Source organism: Stigmatopora nigra, chromosome 9 (assembly GCF_051989575.1).
Source record: "Stigmatopora nigra isolate UIUO_SnigA chromosome 9, RoL_Snig_1.1, whole genome shotgun sequence".
Classification (NCBI taxonomy): Eukaryota; Metazoa; Chordata; class Actinopteri; order Syngnathiformes; family Syngnathidae; genus Stigmatopora; species Stigmatopora nigra.
This window is the reverse complement of record NC_135516.1, coordinates 14,916,609-14,934,703: the sequence shown is the minus strand read 5'-3', so window position 1 is coordinate 14,934,703 and position 18,095 is coordinate 14,916,609. Positions and strand designations below refer to the sequence as shown.

Sequence of the window (18,095 nt, the reverse complement as noted above, 5' to 3'; positions counted from 1 at the left end):
CAAATGACACATTTCGATATATCACATTGGCCACAGGGTTACATACATTAATAGCTGTAAAAACATATTTCAAGTTAGTTTTGTGCTTGAATACATATTCAAAGAGAATAAAGAATATCCTCAAGAAACGACAAGATACACTTAATAAGAGTCATGGGGGGGGGACTATTTCGTTATTGTCAACCCCTTTTTTATATTGGTTTTGGTCTTGCAGAAACCAGCGGAATCTGGATTTTTTTTAGCGCGAATCATTTTGAGTTAGTCTAACTTTATTTGCTAAGGGGGGGGGTTTTGACACATCAACAACACATCAATGACAACTCGGAACAGTCCAACCCATTCAGGGCGGTACCTACGTCATCAACCACACCCCTCCAAAATTCGACGAGTTGAGGTTGGAACCGCCCGAAGACTCTTGCATTCAGTAATAACTTGCAATTTTGTGAAAATGAAGGACGCCATACTACCCCGAATAGTTGTAATTTTAGCGTGTGCGGTGGTTTATGTGGCAGTTTTGATAGTGAATGGCTTAGCAGGAGCGGGTAGAGGTAAGTATTCGAAAACACGATGTTTTTGTCTGTTTTGCTACCGCTATGCTAACTGTACGTGACATGACTCGGTATAAATTGAAAATGTTTTCCTACTTGTGACTTGTAATTGAACAATTTCGCTTTTATGTAACTTCAGCGTCAAAACATTTGTACGTTCGAGATAAAACTACTAGTTTAACTGCTAGTTTCAATGGAAAACCATTACACCCCTCATACGTTCAAAATGTTATGACATAATTCTATTATAGGTTTATGCAAGTCCGCGTTGAAATGTACGTCACTACCAGAATCCTTAAAACTTCTTTCAAAATGTTCCTATTTCGATACAGTTGCAAAATACTATTGTTTAATGACATAGAACGGGATTGCATGTCCATCACCGTCAACAGCGGCCATTGAGCTAATACTGGGAAATAATTAGATACATTTAAATATTAAAATAATTGTTAAAAAGTAATAGAACTTGACTCTGCTTGGCAGGTTCCTTCACTTCCTCTACAGGTAACGTGTCGGCCCGTTACGAGACGAACATCACCCCTCCGGGCTGGACCTTCTCCATTTGGGGTGTTATTTATATCTGGCTCACCCTCATGGTGGTTTACATCACCTTATTTGTGTTCCGCGGGTAAGCAAATGATTTGTGGTGAATATCACTAGCGGGAGTAGCGGCTAAAAAGTTAATTTGTCTTTTGCAACAGATCCTGGGCTCAGCGTCTGCTGCCGTACGCCTTCTACTTCTTCTGGCTGCTCAACATGCTGCTGAATATCGCGTGGCTGCTGTTGTGGGACAGAGAGTAGGTCGAGATGAAGGACTCCATTTTGTCTTTTGGTGGTCTCACTAAAACAACGCTACGTTCCCTCGTTTCAGGTTAATGCTGTCGGGGCTGGTTGTATTGATCCTCATCGTGCTGTCCAACTACGCCGCCTTGAGCATTGCATGCTACGCCAGCTATTACTACGGACTCTGGCTACACACCTACTACCGCAAAGACCTCATCTTTCTCACCGTTTTTGTAGGTGGACCGCCAGTATTTGAAAGCAAGGGCGCTTTTTGATATTGGCGTGTGGTTGAAATGTCGCAGGTCCAGAACGGTTTGGCCCTCTACACCACGTGGACGTCCATCGCTACTTTGATCAACTTCACGGTGGTCCTTCAACTGTGGGGCGTGGCCAAAAGCACCGCCGCCACGGTCTCTCTTTGCCTCCTGTTTGCCGAGCTGGTGGCGTGGTAAGCTAGCTTTACCTTACATTGCCGCTAACGTCTATCTATGCTTTTGACTTTAATGATGAGTATGCTAATACTTGTCCTTTTTTTCTGTTGATGTTTCACGGGGCCCTTAACTCCAACCCTGCTTTAGCCCAAGTACTTTACGCCACCAAGCCCCAGGCTGAGCGCTCTTATTCTGTCCAGGTTCATTCTTGAAAACTGGTTGCTGGATCGTTGGGTGCGCAACATTCTGACGGTGTATCCCGTTGTTTTGGTGGCGCTGCTTGGAAATGTCTTGAGGCATTTTCACCGGGCCGACCCCAGCCCCAATGCCATATTTATGGGTAAGTCCAAAAACGCATCTCCTACTTAAAAAAAAAAAAAAAGAAACAAGGCAAAATGAGGTTGGTGGTAGACAAAATTGCTAGCTATTAGCTTCAGACGCCCCTTAGAGACTTTAGCTGTGCAATAATGATGAAACCGGTCAAAGTGGGAAGAAACTGCAATGAAGACCAGGAAGGAAATGCCCACAACGACATAAGTACTACCAAATACTCAAATGACTGATTTTGCACCAAAGACTTGAGGTCAATTCCCCCTTTTTACAACAAAGACTAGAATTTCCATCCAAACGAATACTTCCTATCATAACATCATCAGCATACTTTTCATTGCCATTTTATCTTTTATTTTTTTAGTCTGTCTCCTGGTGGTAACGTGCATCCTGCTGGTGTTCCGGGTGTGGAACGTCATCTGGAGAAACCGCTGGCGACCGCTCTTCTCTCCCGGGTCGACACGCCCGCTCATTTCACCCTTGGATGGAGGCAAATTTAAGTTCTTAACCTAAACGGAAGGAAACTTATGCTTTCCTTTTATACCACTATTTTGTATGCAAACCACTTTAGCTAAGCCCTTCGTTACGCTATACCTCTCCATATATTGGGATTCAAATGACAACGTTAATTATGTTATTATCGAGCAACATGAAAGAATTTTATACTCTCAGATATCAAACTGACATCTTTTTAGCTGCCATTGACGGTATTGGAAGTCGATGAGCAAAAAAACTCATTGAGAAGGTTTAAAAAGGCACTTGTTTTGGATGCATATCATCGTTAGAATATATTGCGCCTGCTATTTTGCACCACATTTTCTGTTTACATATTCCTAAGCACTTAAGTATTTTTGATATTTTACAAGTAACACTTACAGACAATACACTAGGGAAAATTAGCAGTTTTTTTGTATGTTCATGTTATTGTAGAACTTAGGGTCATAATGTCAACACAATGAAAACGATTTAAGCATGTTCATTTATTCAGTCAAATATGTAAAATTGCGCTTTTGTGCTGGGAAAGTTGTTAATCCCATGCTTTACGTTAAAACTGCAGAGGCTTTCAAAATAAAATCTATTTTCAACGCTATACAAGCAAGCTGTCAACATTAGTTCTTTGTAAATATGCAAACATTTGCTGATCAAAATACAATACATTCAATCAAGTGTTACGTTTCAAAATGTAAGGATGATGAATATTCAACTGTGTGAAACATGCACATCGAACCAAGGAATTGATGAAAATGTTTTTTTCTCCGTTGTTGGGTAACATTTTCTGTGGTTATTACGGTAATCTGTGCCTGTCTGTTTTCCGGTGCCACGCCCCCAGGCTCCTCAAATGGCTCAGCAAAACTCGTCGGATAGCAAATAGACGACTTCTCAACACTGGCTATTCGCTGCTAGTCACTCGACGACGAACAGGTACCAACAGCTTCCTAGTTTTTGTCGCAAAATGTCGCCGTTATCATGCTATCATTTGCCCTCGCCTAGCCACAGTCGACATAACCGAATGCGGATCATGAAGTGACGACGACATCCAATTGTTGAAACCGTTTCCCTTTTTAGGAATATTCCATCTTAAATTGTGCGTTTTACTCCACAATGATTTGTTGCTCTTTTAGAAAGAAATGACTTCCTGCGTTGACATGTTAAATGCACTAGTGATTTACTGTTTTGTTTTGAAAAGAACTCTGGACTTGGTTCTAGCTCCGTTTTGTGCATCACTTGGTGGTTATTATTATTTTGTTGTTGTCTTTAATGTATTTTATCTTCGTTATACGGGTGCGTGTCGTTGCCCTGAAAGGTTGGCATGAGATAAGAGTCTCAAGCTAGCTGAGTTTTATAAATACACGTTGACATTATGGACTAGATTCTTGACCCTGTCCAGGGAAAAACACCAGCCAGACTCCAAGTTTGGACCCCGATGTCTCGGCGTGCAATGTGTCCTCGTCTTTACTAAAGCCAACACGAGCAAAGCTTTCCGTTTAAACGCAGAATTTCAATGTGTTAATTCGCTTTCATTGCTGCGATGCAGTGGCGTAACTACGGGGTGAAAGGTGGGCTTGTTGGGGTGGGGGCGGGGCCACCCAAAGGGGGCGGGGCTGTAATTTGCATGTGTTTAAATGTATGTTTTGGGATGTGCAGGGCAACCAGAGTACCTGGAGAAAACTGACAGCAAATTTATGAATTGAATCAAATTTATATGTCACTTATGATTCCAACCCTTTCTAGGCCATCGGGATTCAAAATGGTCCCCCAAGACTTGAAGCAGATTCGAGTACTCGTACTCAACGACAAGGAGAATTTAGAGAGGACGCTGTTCAGACTTGATCAAGGTAAACCTTCAAGAAATTGGACTTGGTTTGGTTAAGAGCTAACTCCCTTAAATTTGTGCTCGCTCAGGTTTCGAACTCCAGTTCCGTCTGGGTCCGAGTCTTCAGGGCCGGAGGGTGACGGTGCACACCAACTACCCGCCGGAAGGACAGGGCTTCCAACGGCAGACATTCCGCGTTTTACCCTGGAAAAACCCGACGGGACGCGAAGATGACTCGGATAAGTTTTGCCAGCTGGACATCCAAGTGGCGGGTTCTTATCAGTACTACTTTGGATTTGGGTAAGATTTGTCTTTTTTAATGGATTTTAAGGGTCAACTTCATGAAATTGAAATGAAACATTTGGATTGGATAACTTGATCCATCCCGTAATTGGGAAATTTGGTTGTCACAGTAGCAAGAGGGTGAGAATACAGACACAGAAAAAGACATTTTAGACACAAATAGGTCATAAGTAAGTTATTAAATGAATAAATGTACTGATATTTGTGTCCCCTCTGAATTGACAGAGATACAGAAAGATCAGGAGGAGGCTACATTGTGGTCAACCCGGTCCTTCGCGTGGGAGCGGAGAACCAAGTCCTCCCGTTGGACTGCATCGGGATTCAAACCTATTTATCCAAGTGTTTGGGTCACTTGGACGACTGGCCGGCCCGATTGCAAGTGGCCAAGGAATCCGGTAAGTTTTGAACGCCCCCTCCCACGGAGGGACTCGTCATCAAAACACGCTCATTTGTTTTGTTCTCCTAGGCTACAACATGATCCACCTGACGCCCCTGCAGACGCTAGGAGAATCCCGCTCGTGCTATTCCTTGGCCGACCAGCTCACCTTTAGCCCCGAGTTCAGTCCGGGCGGGAAAAAGTACACCTGGGAGGACGTCGGGGCCCTGGTAGAGAAGATGAAGAAGGAATGGAACGTGCTGTGTATTACCGATGTGGTCTACAATCACACTGGTAGGTCACTCAAGGTGGTGCTGAGACGTTTGGTCGCCATTTTCATGTATTTTTTTTGCAGCGGCCAATAGTGAATGGATCCGAGAGCATCCGGAATGTGGTTACAATCTGGTCAACTCGCCCCACCTACGCCCGGCCTGGCTCCTGGACAGAGCCATTTGGCATTTGACCACCAGGATGGCGGACGGACGCTACCGGGACCTGGGCCTTCCCGCCCACGTCACCGAGCGGAGCCAACTTGATGTAGGTGGAGCTTACTCTCGACTTTTTCAGGGTTATTGAGGGACCTAAATGTTTAGTCATTAGCATTATTCAGCATGAGTAGAGGTCCAACCCGTTCAAAGTGGGAGGGGCATAAAAAAATCCCTCTATTTTCTATCAATAATAAATGTTTTCACCCATGTTAACTTTAAAGATTTGTTTTTAAAAGCACACATTTGAGGTGACTTTTTTTCCCAGTGTAAAAACATCCAAGTTGATTGAACCCAAGTTTGTTGTCCGCATGACGTCATCATGTGTACCACTTGAAAGGGCCTCTGTCAATATTTCTGTTTCTCGCTCAGGTGATCCGAAGCGTGCTGTGGCGGGACGTCTTCCCTCGCATCAAACTCTGGGAGTTCTTCCAGGTCAAAGTGGACAGCGCCGTGGAGCAATTCCGAACTCGCCTCCAAAGCGGTTCGTATTGCCCCGTTCCGGCGCAAAAAAAAACATTCCAAAAAGTCAACTGAAACGAACCTTCGAGTCCTGGTCGAATGTTCAGAGTGGATCGAAAACTAAATGAAGGAATGACCTTGCACTTTGGTTGCATTTCTGCGTCAAGGCGTGAAAGCCGAGCAAAGTGAGAGCGGAGGCCCGAAAGGCTTGCTGGTCCAGCAGGACCCCGCTTGGAGACGATACGGCAACAGCGTGGACATGGACTCTGCCCTCCTCACCTTTGTGCCCTACAGGTAGAGTCCCTTTTTCAAAGATGAGGTGGAGGTCACACGGGAACACTGCAGTCCTGGAAATGGGGGATTTCTACAAAGCAGAAAGAAAAATGACCTCATCCTCCCTGATTATTATTTTTTGTTTTTTTTCAGCAATTCTCCACAACACGTGGAGGAGGCGTGCCAATCATTGCGACAGAAACTCAACCAACACAACGAGGAACAAAAGCACATGGTGCATCAGCATCAAGAGCAGGTAGGATTGCTGGGCTGTCAAAGACCCTTCACCCTTTTAGTCCGACCACTCACTGTATATTTGATATCATGAGTCGATCAATGACAACCTGATTTTGATGAAAAGACCACAAAAATGCCGTCGTGGTTGACTTTCAGGCGGCCAACTGCATTGTGGGAAACGTCTTGTACGAGCGTCTGGCAGACCACGGACCCAAATTGGGCCCCGTAAGCAAGAAGGACCCTCTGGTCACCAGGTACCTTTTTCATGCTTTTCTTCTCTTTTTTTCCAATATATTGACATTTTTTGCAGTAATTCAGATCCCGGCCATTTGGTTCACGTCAACGACATTTTCCACTTGTGTTGTTTTTCTTCCAAACCTGTCTTTTGCCAGGTATTTCACCTTTCCGTTTGAGGACATGACTCTAGAGCAGGAAATGCAACTGTTGGAGCAACCGGAGAAGATGCGGCATTTCCTGGCTCACAACGGTTGGGTGATGGGGGACGATCCGCTGCGCAACTTTGCCGAGCCCGGTGAGCACGCCGACGAACAAACAAAACAAAAAAGGCTTCCAAAAATCCGATCCAATCTCATATATATATATAATAGTATTACACAATAACTCGATCACCGAGTTAAGGATTAAAAATGGCAGCCATGTGTAATTGCTTGTCCGCCATCTTCCTCCAGGCTCCAACGTCTACCTCCGTCGAGAGTTGATCTGCTGGGGCGACAGCGTCAAACTGCGTTACGGCGCCGGACCGTCGGACTGCCCTTTCCTGTGGGCTCACATGAAGAAGTACACGCAGATAACGGCCCAATATTTCCACGGGGTCAGGCTGGACAACTGCCACTCCACGCCCCTGCACGTAGCCGAGGTAATAAGCTTCCGTCATTCCCCTCCCATTTTGACCAAAAATCTCAACTTTTGTTAAAAATAAGCAAGACCTTTTTTCTTTTTAAACTTTGATTTTGGGGAAAAAACGAAAACAAAAATGGTCTAGTTTTCCCCCCAACACTCTTCTTTTCTTTTGTCCCTGTGTGTTTATGGTGACGTTTTGTCCAGGCCATGCTGGACGCGGCCAGACGAGTCCGTCCCAATTTGTACTTGATAGCCGAGCTGTTTACGGGCAGCGAGCTGATTGACAACGTCTTTGTCAATCGGCTGGGAATTAGCAGCCTTATTCGAGGTATATACTAATCTTCTGCCCTTTTTCTCCCTACCCTTCCCCCTTTGCATTTTGTCCTTTTCTCCTTATATTTTACCCAAAAACTGCATGCACTTTTCTGATTCCCTCTTTTTTTTGGTCCAAAACTGCACCTTCTCTCTCTTTTTTTGGACTAACCCGCCCCTTGTTTGCGGTGAATGCTCCTCCCCTTTTCTCACCTCACTTGCTACTGAATTGTGGGACGTCGGCGCGCGGCAGTTCATGCTAGATGTGGCCAGGAAGGTCCGCCCGAATCTCTACGTGGTGGCGGAGCTCTTCACCGGCAGCGAGGAACTGGATAACGTCTTTGTTACCCATCTAGGGATTACGTCGCTGATACGAGGTACACTTTCCCTAATCTAGACAGATAAGGGTATTTTAGTTTGAAATCCCCTTTTTTTTGAAAGTGCCAGGCTGGAGAGGAATGTTGTTTGGAGGCATGTGGAATGTCCTGCGTGTGACGACCTAACATCGCCTTCTAATGTTTTTTTTAAGATGAAACTCAATGCTTTTCTTTTTTGTTTGTTTGTACCCCGCCTGGACCTGGCAGAGGCCCTGTCCGCGGGCGACAGCCACGAAGAAGGCCGATTGGTGTACCGTTACGGTGGCGAACCGGTGGGCGCCTTCGTGCAGCCTAGTCTCCGCCCACTGACGCCCTGCATCGCCCACGCCATGTTCCTGGACGTCACCCACGACAACGAATGTCCCATCCAGGTCTGGTCGGCTTTTGGGTGCCGGGCGTCCCCAAAACGGTGAATGCCACGTTGTCGCTTTGTTTTTTGTGGCAGCTGCGTTCGGCGCTGGACTCGCTTCCCAGTTCGGCCATGGTGTCCATGGCCTGCTGCGCCAGCGGCTCCACCCGAGGTTACGACGAGCTGGTCCCGCACCAGGTGAGGCGTGCAAAGAAAAAAAACGGAGGGTGCTACGATTGCCTCAGGAATTGATCCCAGATTCGGCTGTCCGTAGATTTCCGTGGTCAAGGAGGAGCGTTTTTACCCGAAATGGAACGCCGGCGCCTCGCTGACCTCCGCCGAGGAAGTGGGGCCCGGGACGGGAGTGATCGCCGGCAAACTGGCGCTCAATAGGTTGCATCAAGAACTGGCGGCTCAAGGCTTCATGCAGGTATGGCTTCTTTTTAGATTAGGGCAATCATTGGCCCATCCAAATAGATTAGACACCTATGGTCTGGTGCTCGGACGTTTTGTCGCCTGTCAAATGGTAACAGAGTCCAATGCCAGCTCTCAAAATTATATTCATGAGAGAGAGTTTAATATCTAAGTACTGTTTAATATCCAAGTACATTTGACCGGCCACCAAACGTCGAGTTGGAAGCTAATAAAGAAAATGTTGTGGTCTCCCTCTCAGGTCTACGTGGACCAAGTGGACGCGGATATTGTGGCCATCACTCGCCACTGCCCCAGTACCCATCAATCCGTGGTGGCGGTGTGTAGGACGGCCTTCAAGGACCCCAAAACGCACCATTATAGCCCCGAGGTGCCACCCATGTTCATACCCGGTACGTGATGGCCAGACTGACGTCATTAATTCGCATTTTTGTATTGGTAAGCAATTTCATTTTCCATTATTTCTAGGCAAAATTGAGGAGGTGGTGTTGGAGGCCAGGACGGTGGAAAGACACTCGGAGCGTCCTTTTAAAAAGGACAACCAGTACATTAACGGACTCCCTCAATACACTGTTGACATAAAAGAGCATATTCCAGTAAGTTATTTTTTGTCTTTATATGGTATCTGGATGTCATGTTGTGTGCGTGTTTTACAGTTAGAGGAGAGCTCCGTGGTCAAGCAAGCGGGCGTGACCACCAAAGGTCGATCCGAGTTTGTACAAGAAATTACTTTCAAGAAACTCACGCCGGGAAGCGTCATTGCCTTCAGGTACGGACAAAAAAAAGCCATGAAAAAATGGCATCTTCATGCTGACCACCTCACAAAGACTTGAAAATACCAATTGACTTGTATTGTAGACTCAAGTTGTTGTTTTGTTTCCCCTCCTCTTTGCCTGCAGGGTCAGCCTGGACCCCAAAGCTCAGAAATTGGTGGGCGCCATCCGTTACTTCCTGTCTCAGTTTAGCCTAAAATACCGAAAAGGCAGTCGAGCGGAGGAAAACCCTCCCGAGGCCCTGAAGATGCCCTTAACCCAGTGAGTTCACCTTTTGCTTCTTTTCTAGGCACGTGTGGGTTCGAATCCGGGCCCACAAGAACAATCGCCTGCTTTTATTTTGACAGCTAAAGCAGACTTTGATGTCATGCCATTTTTTCCCCCCAGGCTAATGTCAAAGCTAACGCTAGCAGACATGAACGTCCTGCTGTTTCGCTGCGATGCCGAAGAACAAGAAGATGGCGGAGGTTGCTACAATATTCCGGGATGGGGAAGTTTCAAATATGCCGGCCTTCAAGGTAAATCCTTTTTTTTTTTTGTAATTTCCAAGTTAGCCAATCGCAAATTGTTTTTTTTTTGTCAACGCAGGACTGATGTCGGTTTTGGCCGATATTCGTGCCAACAACGACCTGGGCCATCCCGTCTGCGATAATCTCAGACAAGGAGACTGGCTGATGGATTATGTATCCAATAGACTGGTCCATAAAGAAGGACCACTGGCACAGGTAAAGTCGTAGGTAGACGGATGGTTTGGGATTCGAACGGAGAGGATGGAAGGAGGATGGTAAAATACTGGTCTTTCCTCGGTCGCAGGTTGGAAAATGGCTGGAGGCCATGTTTGTGTACCTGAAACACATCCCACGCTATCTCATCCCGGCCTACTTTGACGCCATCTTGGTGTCTGTGTTCACCACGGCTCTGGATGCCACTTTTAAACTCATGTCAAGGTAGATAACTTCAGATGTATTTTTGGCCCTAACCAAAAGGTATTTGATCTTTTTTTGTGCTCATGTTTTGCCTTCAGTTTCATCCAAAGCGGCTCGAGCTTTGCACGCCACCTGGCGTTGGCGTCCCTTCAGATGTGCGGAGTCGGACGCTTCCCCGCTCTTCCGCCGCTTTCCTCCAAACTGGACGACGTCCCGTATTGCGTCAGTCCCATAACTGGCCACAAGGAGCAGTGTTGTGCCACGGTGGCTGCAGGTAATCAAAACAAAACAAAAAAAACTGTTGTATAGTCAACGTTAGAAAGAAGAATAGAAAAAAAATAAGAGTTCTGGACTATAAGTCGCACTTTAAAAATGGCTCAACAGCGCCCCCCTCATTTTTTTTCAAATGGCATGCGTTTTTTTTATGTACAGTTACGAAATGGATGAAAAACTCTACACAAAGGTCCCTTCTTCATTTCTGATCATATTTTTGTCTCCCAAAAATGCGACTTATATTCTAATTCCATTTGTAAGTTTATTTCTATGTAATTGTGCATGTATTTTGTCGTCCCGTTGAATTTTTTCAGGTCTTCCCCATTTCTCCACTGGGATTTTCCGTTGCTGGGGGAGAGACACGTTTATTGCGCTGCGAGGATTGATGCTGCTGACGGGGAGACACGTGGAAGCCCGGTTAGTATACATATATGTGAATATATTTCATTTAGCCATAATAACATAGGTGCAACGCGTTTTAGGAACATCATTTTGGCCTTTGCGGGGACTCTGCGCCACGGTTTGATCCCCAATCTGCTGGGTGAAGGCCGCTTTGCCAGATACAATTGCCGCGATGCCGTGTGGTGGTGGTTGCAGTGTCTGCAGGTAACGATCGATCTTTTAAAATGGAATTGCAGCGAATTAACCTTCCTTCCTTCCTTCCTTCCTTCCTTTGTTGGTCGCCGTTAGTCCAATTTCTGGTCATCCAATGTCTTCCATTTCAGGATTACACCCGCCACGTCCCCCAGGGGCACAGCATCCTCCAATCGCCCGTCAGCCGCATGTACCCCAGCGACGACAGCGAGCCCCGCTCGGCGGGAGAAGTGGTACGTTCCGCCGCCGCCGGCCCTCCCCGCTCTCCCGCCATCCAACCTCCGTTGCTCCCGTCCAGGAGCAGCCTCTCTGCGACCTCGTCCAAGAGATTCTCCAGCGCCACCTGCAGGGAATTTCCTACCGGGAGCGAAACGCCGGCACCAAGATCGACATGCACATGAGGGACGAAGGTAGGACGGACTTTTACTCGCCCGCCCGCCCGCTCGCCCACGGAGAACCAAGACGTCCGTTGATCTGGCGTCAGGCTTCAACGTGGAGATCGGCGTGGATCCCCAAACGGGCTTGGTCCGCGGAGGGAACCGCTTCAACTGCGGAACGTGGATGGATAAGATGGGGGAGAGCGAGCGGGCCAGAAATAAAGGCATCCCGGCCACTCCCAGGTAAGGCGGCAAATGAATGAACGTTTGTCCGAGGCATCGATAATCTAATACCGATAAACATCCAATCCAAAACCAATTGTAATCCCCAACATGCAATAATTTAAAGACTTGATCATGTGACAGTGGCTAACTTCCAATTTAACACGGATTGAACATCTGCTATCGATGAAGCCATTCTGGCTCTGTTGCATCTTTCACCATTGACTTGGTATGTATTTATTTGAAGATGACTAACGGGAAATGGTCTCCGCAGGGACGGAGCGGCCGTGGAGATCGTGGGTCTGAGCAAGTCGGCGGTCCGCTGGGTGCTGGAGCTCCACGCCAAAGGCCTCTTCCCTTACGATGGCGCCAAAGTCCACAGAAATGGTATCTGCCGCACTGGAAGACATTTTTTGCCACCTTCTTCAAGCGGCGACCCGTCATTTCAGGGAAAGAGACGTACGTCCTGTACAGCAAATGGAACGAAGAGATCCAGCAGAGTTTCCACGCCTGTTTCTGGGTGTCGGGCGAGCCCGGCGACCCCGATGAGAAGCGACCCGACCTGGTGCACAAAGCGGGCATCTACAAGGACACCTTTGGGGCCTCCAGTCCCTGGTGCGACTACCAGTTGAGACCAAACTTCACCGTGGCCATGGTGGTGGTGAGTCAAAATGGCCTCCGTGCCAAAGGGGGACCGCAATGTCTTGACCCGGACTTTTTTTTCCAGGCTCCTGAACTTTTTCCGGTGGAAAAAGCCTGGAAAGCTCTCCAGGTGGCCGAGGACAAATTACTGGGACCCTTGGGAATGAAAACGCTGGACCCCGAGTACGATAGCAACTCTTGTTGTCATTTTTTCATTTTCTTGCCCAAAATCAATCTTTCTAATGTGTCTTTTTCAGTGATATGGTCTACTGTGGTGTGTACGATAATGCACTTGACAATGACAACTATAACGTGGCCAAGGGATTCAACTACCATCAAGGACCGGTGAGTTGGACCGGCGACCGTTCAAGTGGCGTATTTGCCAATGTTTTGGGGGGGGATTTAGTTATCTAAAAGAAATAAAAATGGTTAGCGGAAGCCTATTTAGCCTGTTGTTCTCCATTTTATCATGGTTACTTTGACGTATGCTAATTCTCGGTTTTGGATCAAATCAAAAACTGCCACTTCAATGTGATTCATATCATTTTTTTTTGTTTCTTCTCAGGAGTGGCTCTGGCCCGTGGGCTACTTTTTGCGCGCTAAACTCTACTTTGCCAGGAAGCTAGGCGAAGAGACCTACGCCAGGACGGCCACTCTGGTCAAAAATGTGCTCTCACGCCATTATACCAATCTGGAGAGGTAAGAATCGTGTCTCCTCTGTCAAGGCAACACGCTCGGGGGTGCCAAAGTCCTTTTTTTATTGTAGTTAGGGTGTCCTTTCCTTCCAAAAAATGTGACTCATTGACTTTTTTAGGTCGCCGTGGAAAGGTCTGCCCGAGCTGACCAACGAGAATGGCCAGTACTGCCCGTTTAGCTGCGAGACTCAAGCCTGGTCTTTGTCCTGTCTCCTGGAAGTTCTCTACGACTTCTAGGAGAAGTTTTGACTTGAAACTCCGCCCCCCCTTCTCCACGTGGGTGACTTCCATTTCCAACGTTTAACTTTGCATTGCACGTGAACGTATGCGCCGTCGTCGACAGCCGCAGGCGTCCAATCCATTTGAGCAGGTACGACCGCTCCGCATTGAATGATGAGAAAAGCGTGATGCGTTAACTGGACTGAATTTGCATTTAAAAAAAATAGCATCAATCTGATGAAAACTAAATGCACTAAATTACATTAAATATAGGAGGAAACAGATTAAAAATTATAGTTAATTGTTCATATATTTAGGTGTAAAGATTAGAAATTTGCAGTATTAAGTGTTTTGTTGGTAGTTTTGCGCGTGGAAGGCTTTTGGGGAAAAAAAGACGATGGCGACTGCCCACTGTCACACTGAAAATAGGCCAGAGGAAATATGCGTGCACTGTAAACACAAATAAGAATAAAGCATCTGCATAAATTCAACCTTACCTTGATAGTATTTACATTATACATCAAAGTATGTATATTTGATAACAGATACTGAATGTGTGTTCCTTAAAGTCTCTTGTTGTCCTTGTCAAGACTGCTTGTTGCACCTTTTCTTATTTCTACCCTTAATTTAGTGAGCCAAGTATACCTGTATTGTGCTGTATTCACCAATGCATTAAAAAGGATACATGTGAGTATGTTGCCACTTTTTTATTATTCGTATGATTCGGTTCTCTGGTGTCAAGTCATGAGTAAATTTACCAATAGTATTGTATTTTTCTAACCTGGCACTTCGTATGATTCAGTCTTTTGAATTGTTGGGCGGTAACCATCCACAGGGAGGCGCTGGTGGCATCGAGTGCTCACTAACCACCGTTTAAGACAATAGGAGACGGCGAAGAAGAAAGACCCCCTTCTCGGCCATATTACATGAACCAAAACGTATTCTTTTTCGATCGACGTAAACCTTTAGGTAAGTCCGGAGTTCTTTATCATTCTCTTCAAAATACGTGATTATCGTCCATCTTTGTGTCTCGCGTGTATTATTTGGCCATTTGAAGTGTCCAAATCGTCCCTTTTGGATTATGTACTCGGCCTCGGTGGGTTAATTAGGTCCGACACTGTTGTTGTTTTCCATGTCAACGACTAGCTTAGCTAATTCTTTTGCACATTAGTGATGCTAACGTTTAATTTGACAACGCATTCATTAATGTGTTGCCCCGGTGAATACAGAATGATTCATTTGGTGTTTCCGCGCCTCGTGTTCTTTTGATAGAATGTCATGTCTATGTTATTAGCATCGGAACGCCGTAGCCTAATGGCGAAGGTGGTTAGCATTGGCCTACTTTTTGTTTAATCATGAGCATGTCATTTCGTACAAACATTGAGAAATTCATTATAACGGTGGAATTGACAACAATTTGGCCCTCTTTCCTGCGTAAACACGTTCGGAAGCCCTTGACGTAATTGGACAGCTGACATTTGCTGTTAGAAATTCCATTTAATAACATTCCCGATATCCTTTTCTATTGTATTTAACGGTATCATTATTTATATAGGACATTGTTTAATATTCTCAACGATATCACATAAGTGTCGTCCTCTTTTGTTATCATACGTGTCTGCATAAATGTCTTTTGTGTTGTATTCCAAAGTCTTCACCAGATATTTTTTCATTTGTTGCGTATATTAAAAACTAATATTAATCCAGACTAAACGTTTTTCAATGTTGTTGTTTCAGTTGTACGGCGATGACTCAAACGGTGCAGACCAACGGGGTTCAAGCCCTGAGCAAGACCTGGGAGTTGAGTCTTTATGAACTACAAAGAACTCCTCAGGTAAAAGGTTTACCGACGCGCATTCGTAATTCACCGGTCTAAAACGGAGTCGCCATTTTGTAGGAAGCCATCACGGACGGGCTGGAGATTGCCGTTTCGCCCAGGTCGCTACACAGCGAACTCATGTGTCCCATTTGCCTGGACATGCTGAAAAACACCATGACCACCAAAGAATGCCTTCACCGCTTCTGTGCCGATTGCATTATCACGGCTTTGCGATCTGGGTGAGTCTATTTATTATTCTTTCTTCTAATCTGTAATTTCTCAATTTGAACTCGCCGTCAAAGGAAGTGAAAGATGAGCATGTTGCTATTTTGTGATTTTAGCAATAAAGAATGTCCTACGTGTCGCAAGAAATTGGTTTCCAAGAGGTCACTGCGTCCTGACCCCAATTTTGACGCTCTGATCAGTAAGTGTTTCTACAGTATCTGTTTGAGAAAGAGGATTTTTTTTCAAATACAATGTCATAACGCCAAAAAGACATGATGTGACTCTTAGTAGGCGACATGAAGCACATATGGCGCTCTATTTACATGGTTCTCAACTCCTCCCCCTTTTTTAGGCAAGATTTACCCTAGCCGAGACGAGTACGAAGCGCACCAGGAAAGAGTGCTGGCTCGCATCAGCAAACATAACAACCAGCAAGCACTTTCCGACAGCATCGAGGAAGGACTGAAGATCCAGGCTATCACCAGGTAAACCCCCTTCTCACCTGCGCACCTCACTTTAATAGTCGTGGGAAGAAGCCACTTTGGTTGACAGCATTTCTGTGCGTCTGAGCTCTAATAACCCACTTTTAAATTGATTTCTCTCTCTTGTCAGACTGCAGCGCGGCAAAAGACAAACGGTGGAGAACGGCAGCGGGGCCGAAGACAACGGCGACTCTTCGCATTGCAGCAATGCGTCCGTCCACAGCAATCAGGTTAGCCATCGGTCCCGTGTCGTTAGGGATCTACGCTTTATCTGAACATTGTTGCACTTTGCAGGAGGCCGGCCCCAGCATAAAGCGCACCAAGACCAGCGACGACAGCGGGCTGGACATGGACAACGCGGCGGAGAACGGCGGCGGCGACTCGGTCATCGACAGCGGCGCCAGCGAGATCGAATTGGTTTTCAGGCCCCATCCCACCCTCATGGAGAAGGACGACGGTCACAACAGGTTCACCTACCGAAAAATGCTGACCTACGTACGTATTTGAACGCCCTTGAAATATCCGGGGTTTTTTTTGCGCAGCGTGGAGTTTGTACCCCGCTACATCAAGACGTCCGGGAACGCCACGGTGGATCACCTGTCCAAATACCTGGCCGTGCGCCTGGCCCTGGAGGAGCTCCGGAGGAACACCGAGGCCAGTCCCGTCAACGTGGACGCCGCCTCGGAGAAGCAGTACACCATCTACATACCCACCGCCGGAAACCAGTTCACGGTGAGTACCGACCAGTCCAGTCAATACGTGGCTTGAGCAATGCATTCATTACAATGGAAAATAGCAACGCGCATGACCACATCAATTCATTTAAAACTGATCGAAACCAAGTGGTGAGTCTCGGCCCATAATTCAATAGGTTATCGCTCAGATTTTTTTCCTTATGGCTCACCGTAGTGCTAAATTTTGAGTAAATGAGTGTTAGCTTACTTCTCTCGGGTATTCACCGCACGTGACTTTGTAAAATCTGTGCACAGGTTTTGAATGGTTCCTTCTCTTTGGAGCTGGTCAGTGAAAAGTACTGGAAGGTCAACAAACCCATGGAACTATACTTTGCCCCCACCAAAGAACACAAGTAATGCTGCCAGCCGGCCAGCGTCGGTGCCCCCCGGTGGCCAAGTGGAGCTTTGGAGCGTCTCCACGCAAAGAAGGTGAACTGTATCGGGCAGAGTTTTTTGTGGGCTTTGGGGTGGGGGGGGATCCTCCCGAAATGACTCTTGTAAAAAGAAACTTTTGTTATATCTTTGTGCTTTTTTCCCCTCCAGTAGCCGTTAGTAGACTAGCGTAGCGCAACACCCAACGCGCTAGCTAGTAGTCATTTTCTTCATGATGGGGTTTTCAACAATAAATTGACTGTGCTTGTCCTCACGCAAAAAAATCCCCCCTTTTTGGAAGTTTTACTTCCATTGGGACGAGAATTTCAAATTGGATCTCGTAGTCTTGGGAGCCAGGTGAATGAATCGCCCAAATGGGCGTCCGTCTTTGTCAATGGCAGCCAAAAAAAAATGGCACTTCACGGTGTAAAAATGAAGGGTTTTGCCCGACGATTGCATTTATATTTTTTGTTGCTCCGATACTAAATGTAGCTAAAAAAATCATTGATATTGGAGTTTTAAAAAACATTATGCGCAATGTTACATTTAGATCATCAATTTCAATTGTATATCATCATAAATGTGCTTAAAAAATAATAATTTTCTTCCCCAAAAATATTAAACGAGCTACAATGTTGGATTTGGTCAGAATAGCCATAAAATAGTATCGGTGCAACATTAATTAATTCAGCATCTCGTTTGATGAATGAATAATAGGCTGTGTCGTTGGGCAATTTTCCATCCGTGTACAGTTTTTGTGTTGTCGTTCCACTAGCGATCCAATCCATTTTCATCTGTTGTGTAAGTGCCCTTTTGTTATATTAAAAGTGGAAGGACTTCAAGCTTTGTTTTTCTTTTAAAAAAACCCT

At 46.0% G+C, this 18,095-nt stretch overlaps 3 protein-coding genes across 4 annotated transcripts; all 3 read left to right on the top strand.

Annotated features, from left to right (window-relative positions):
- Positions 1-319: 319 nt before the first annotated feature.
- Positions 320-3,187, top strand: LOC144201498 (uncharacterized). The gene is made up of 7 exons (XM_077724185.1): positions 320-548; positions 1,032-1,176; positions 1,250-1,345; positions 1,420-1,564; positions 1,634-1,779; positions 1,963-2,102; positions 2,457-3,187. The coding sequence occupies exons 1-7, from the start codon at positions 449-451 to the stop codon at positions 2,603-2,605; spliced, it is 921 nt and encodes a 306-aa protein (XP_077580311.1). The 5' UTR covers positions 320-448; the 3' UTR covers positions 2,606-3,187.
- A 165-nt stretch (positions 3,188-3,352) lies between these two features.
- On the top strand, positions 3,353-14,538 carry agla (amylo-alpha-1, 6-glucosidase, 4-alpha-glucanotransferase a). 2 transcript variants are annotated; one of them, XR_013327349.1, is made up of 36 exons: positions 3,353-3,514; positions 4,325-4,428; positions 4,496-4,706; positions 4,935-5,104; positions 5,176-5,379; positions 5,441-5,622; positions 5,943-6,054; positions 6,200-6,326; positions 6,459-6,561; positions 6,699-6,796; positions 6,935-7,074; positions 7,232-7,419; positions 7,969-8,092; positions 8,300-8,463; positions 8,538-8,639; positions 8,716-8,871; positions 9,115-9,265; positions 9,342-9,469; positions 9,530-9,642; positions 9,773-9,907; positions 10,034-10,164; positions 10,235-10,371; positions 10,460-10,593; positions 10,671-10,846; positions 11,160-11,262; positions 11,328-11,451; positions 11,571-11,672; positions 11,738-11,849; positions 11,924-12,059; positions 12,313-12,425; positions 12,488-12,699; positions 12,766-12,863; positions 12,938-13,025; positions 13,246-13,379; positions 13,495-14,281; positions 14,430-14,538. XR_013327349.1 is itself a non-coding variant. In XM_077724181.1 (35 exons), exons 2-35 carry the CDS (start codon positions 4,341-4,343, stop codon positions 13,610-13,612), a joined length of 4,614 nt encoding a protein of 1,537 aa, XP_077580307.1. In that variant the 5' UTR covers positions 3,353-3,514; positions 4,325-4,340; the 3' UTR covers positions 13,613-14,285. The 2 variants fall into 2 exon arrangements, 1 of the variants encoding a protein (XP_077580307.1); XM_077724181.1 differs by lacking the exon at positions 14,430-14,538 and having other exon boundaries at positions 13,495-14,285.
- rnf2 (ring finger protein 2) lies at positions 14,430-18,068 on the top strand. Its single transcript, XM_077724186.1, has 9 exons — positions 14,430-14,563; positions 15,332-15,428; positions 15,492-15,652; positions 15,755-15,837; positions 15,991-16,123; positions 16,251-16,350; positions 16,415-16,587; positions 16,663-16,852; positions 17,110-18,068. Exons 2-9 carry the CDS (start codon positions 15,342-15,344, stop codon positions 17,209-17,211), a joined length of 1,029 nt encoding a protein of 342 aa, XP_077580312.1. The 5' UTR covers positions 14,430-14,563; positions 15,332-15,341; the 3' UTR covers positions 17,212-18,068.
- Positions 18,069-18,095: the final 27 nt, after the last annotated feature.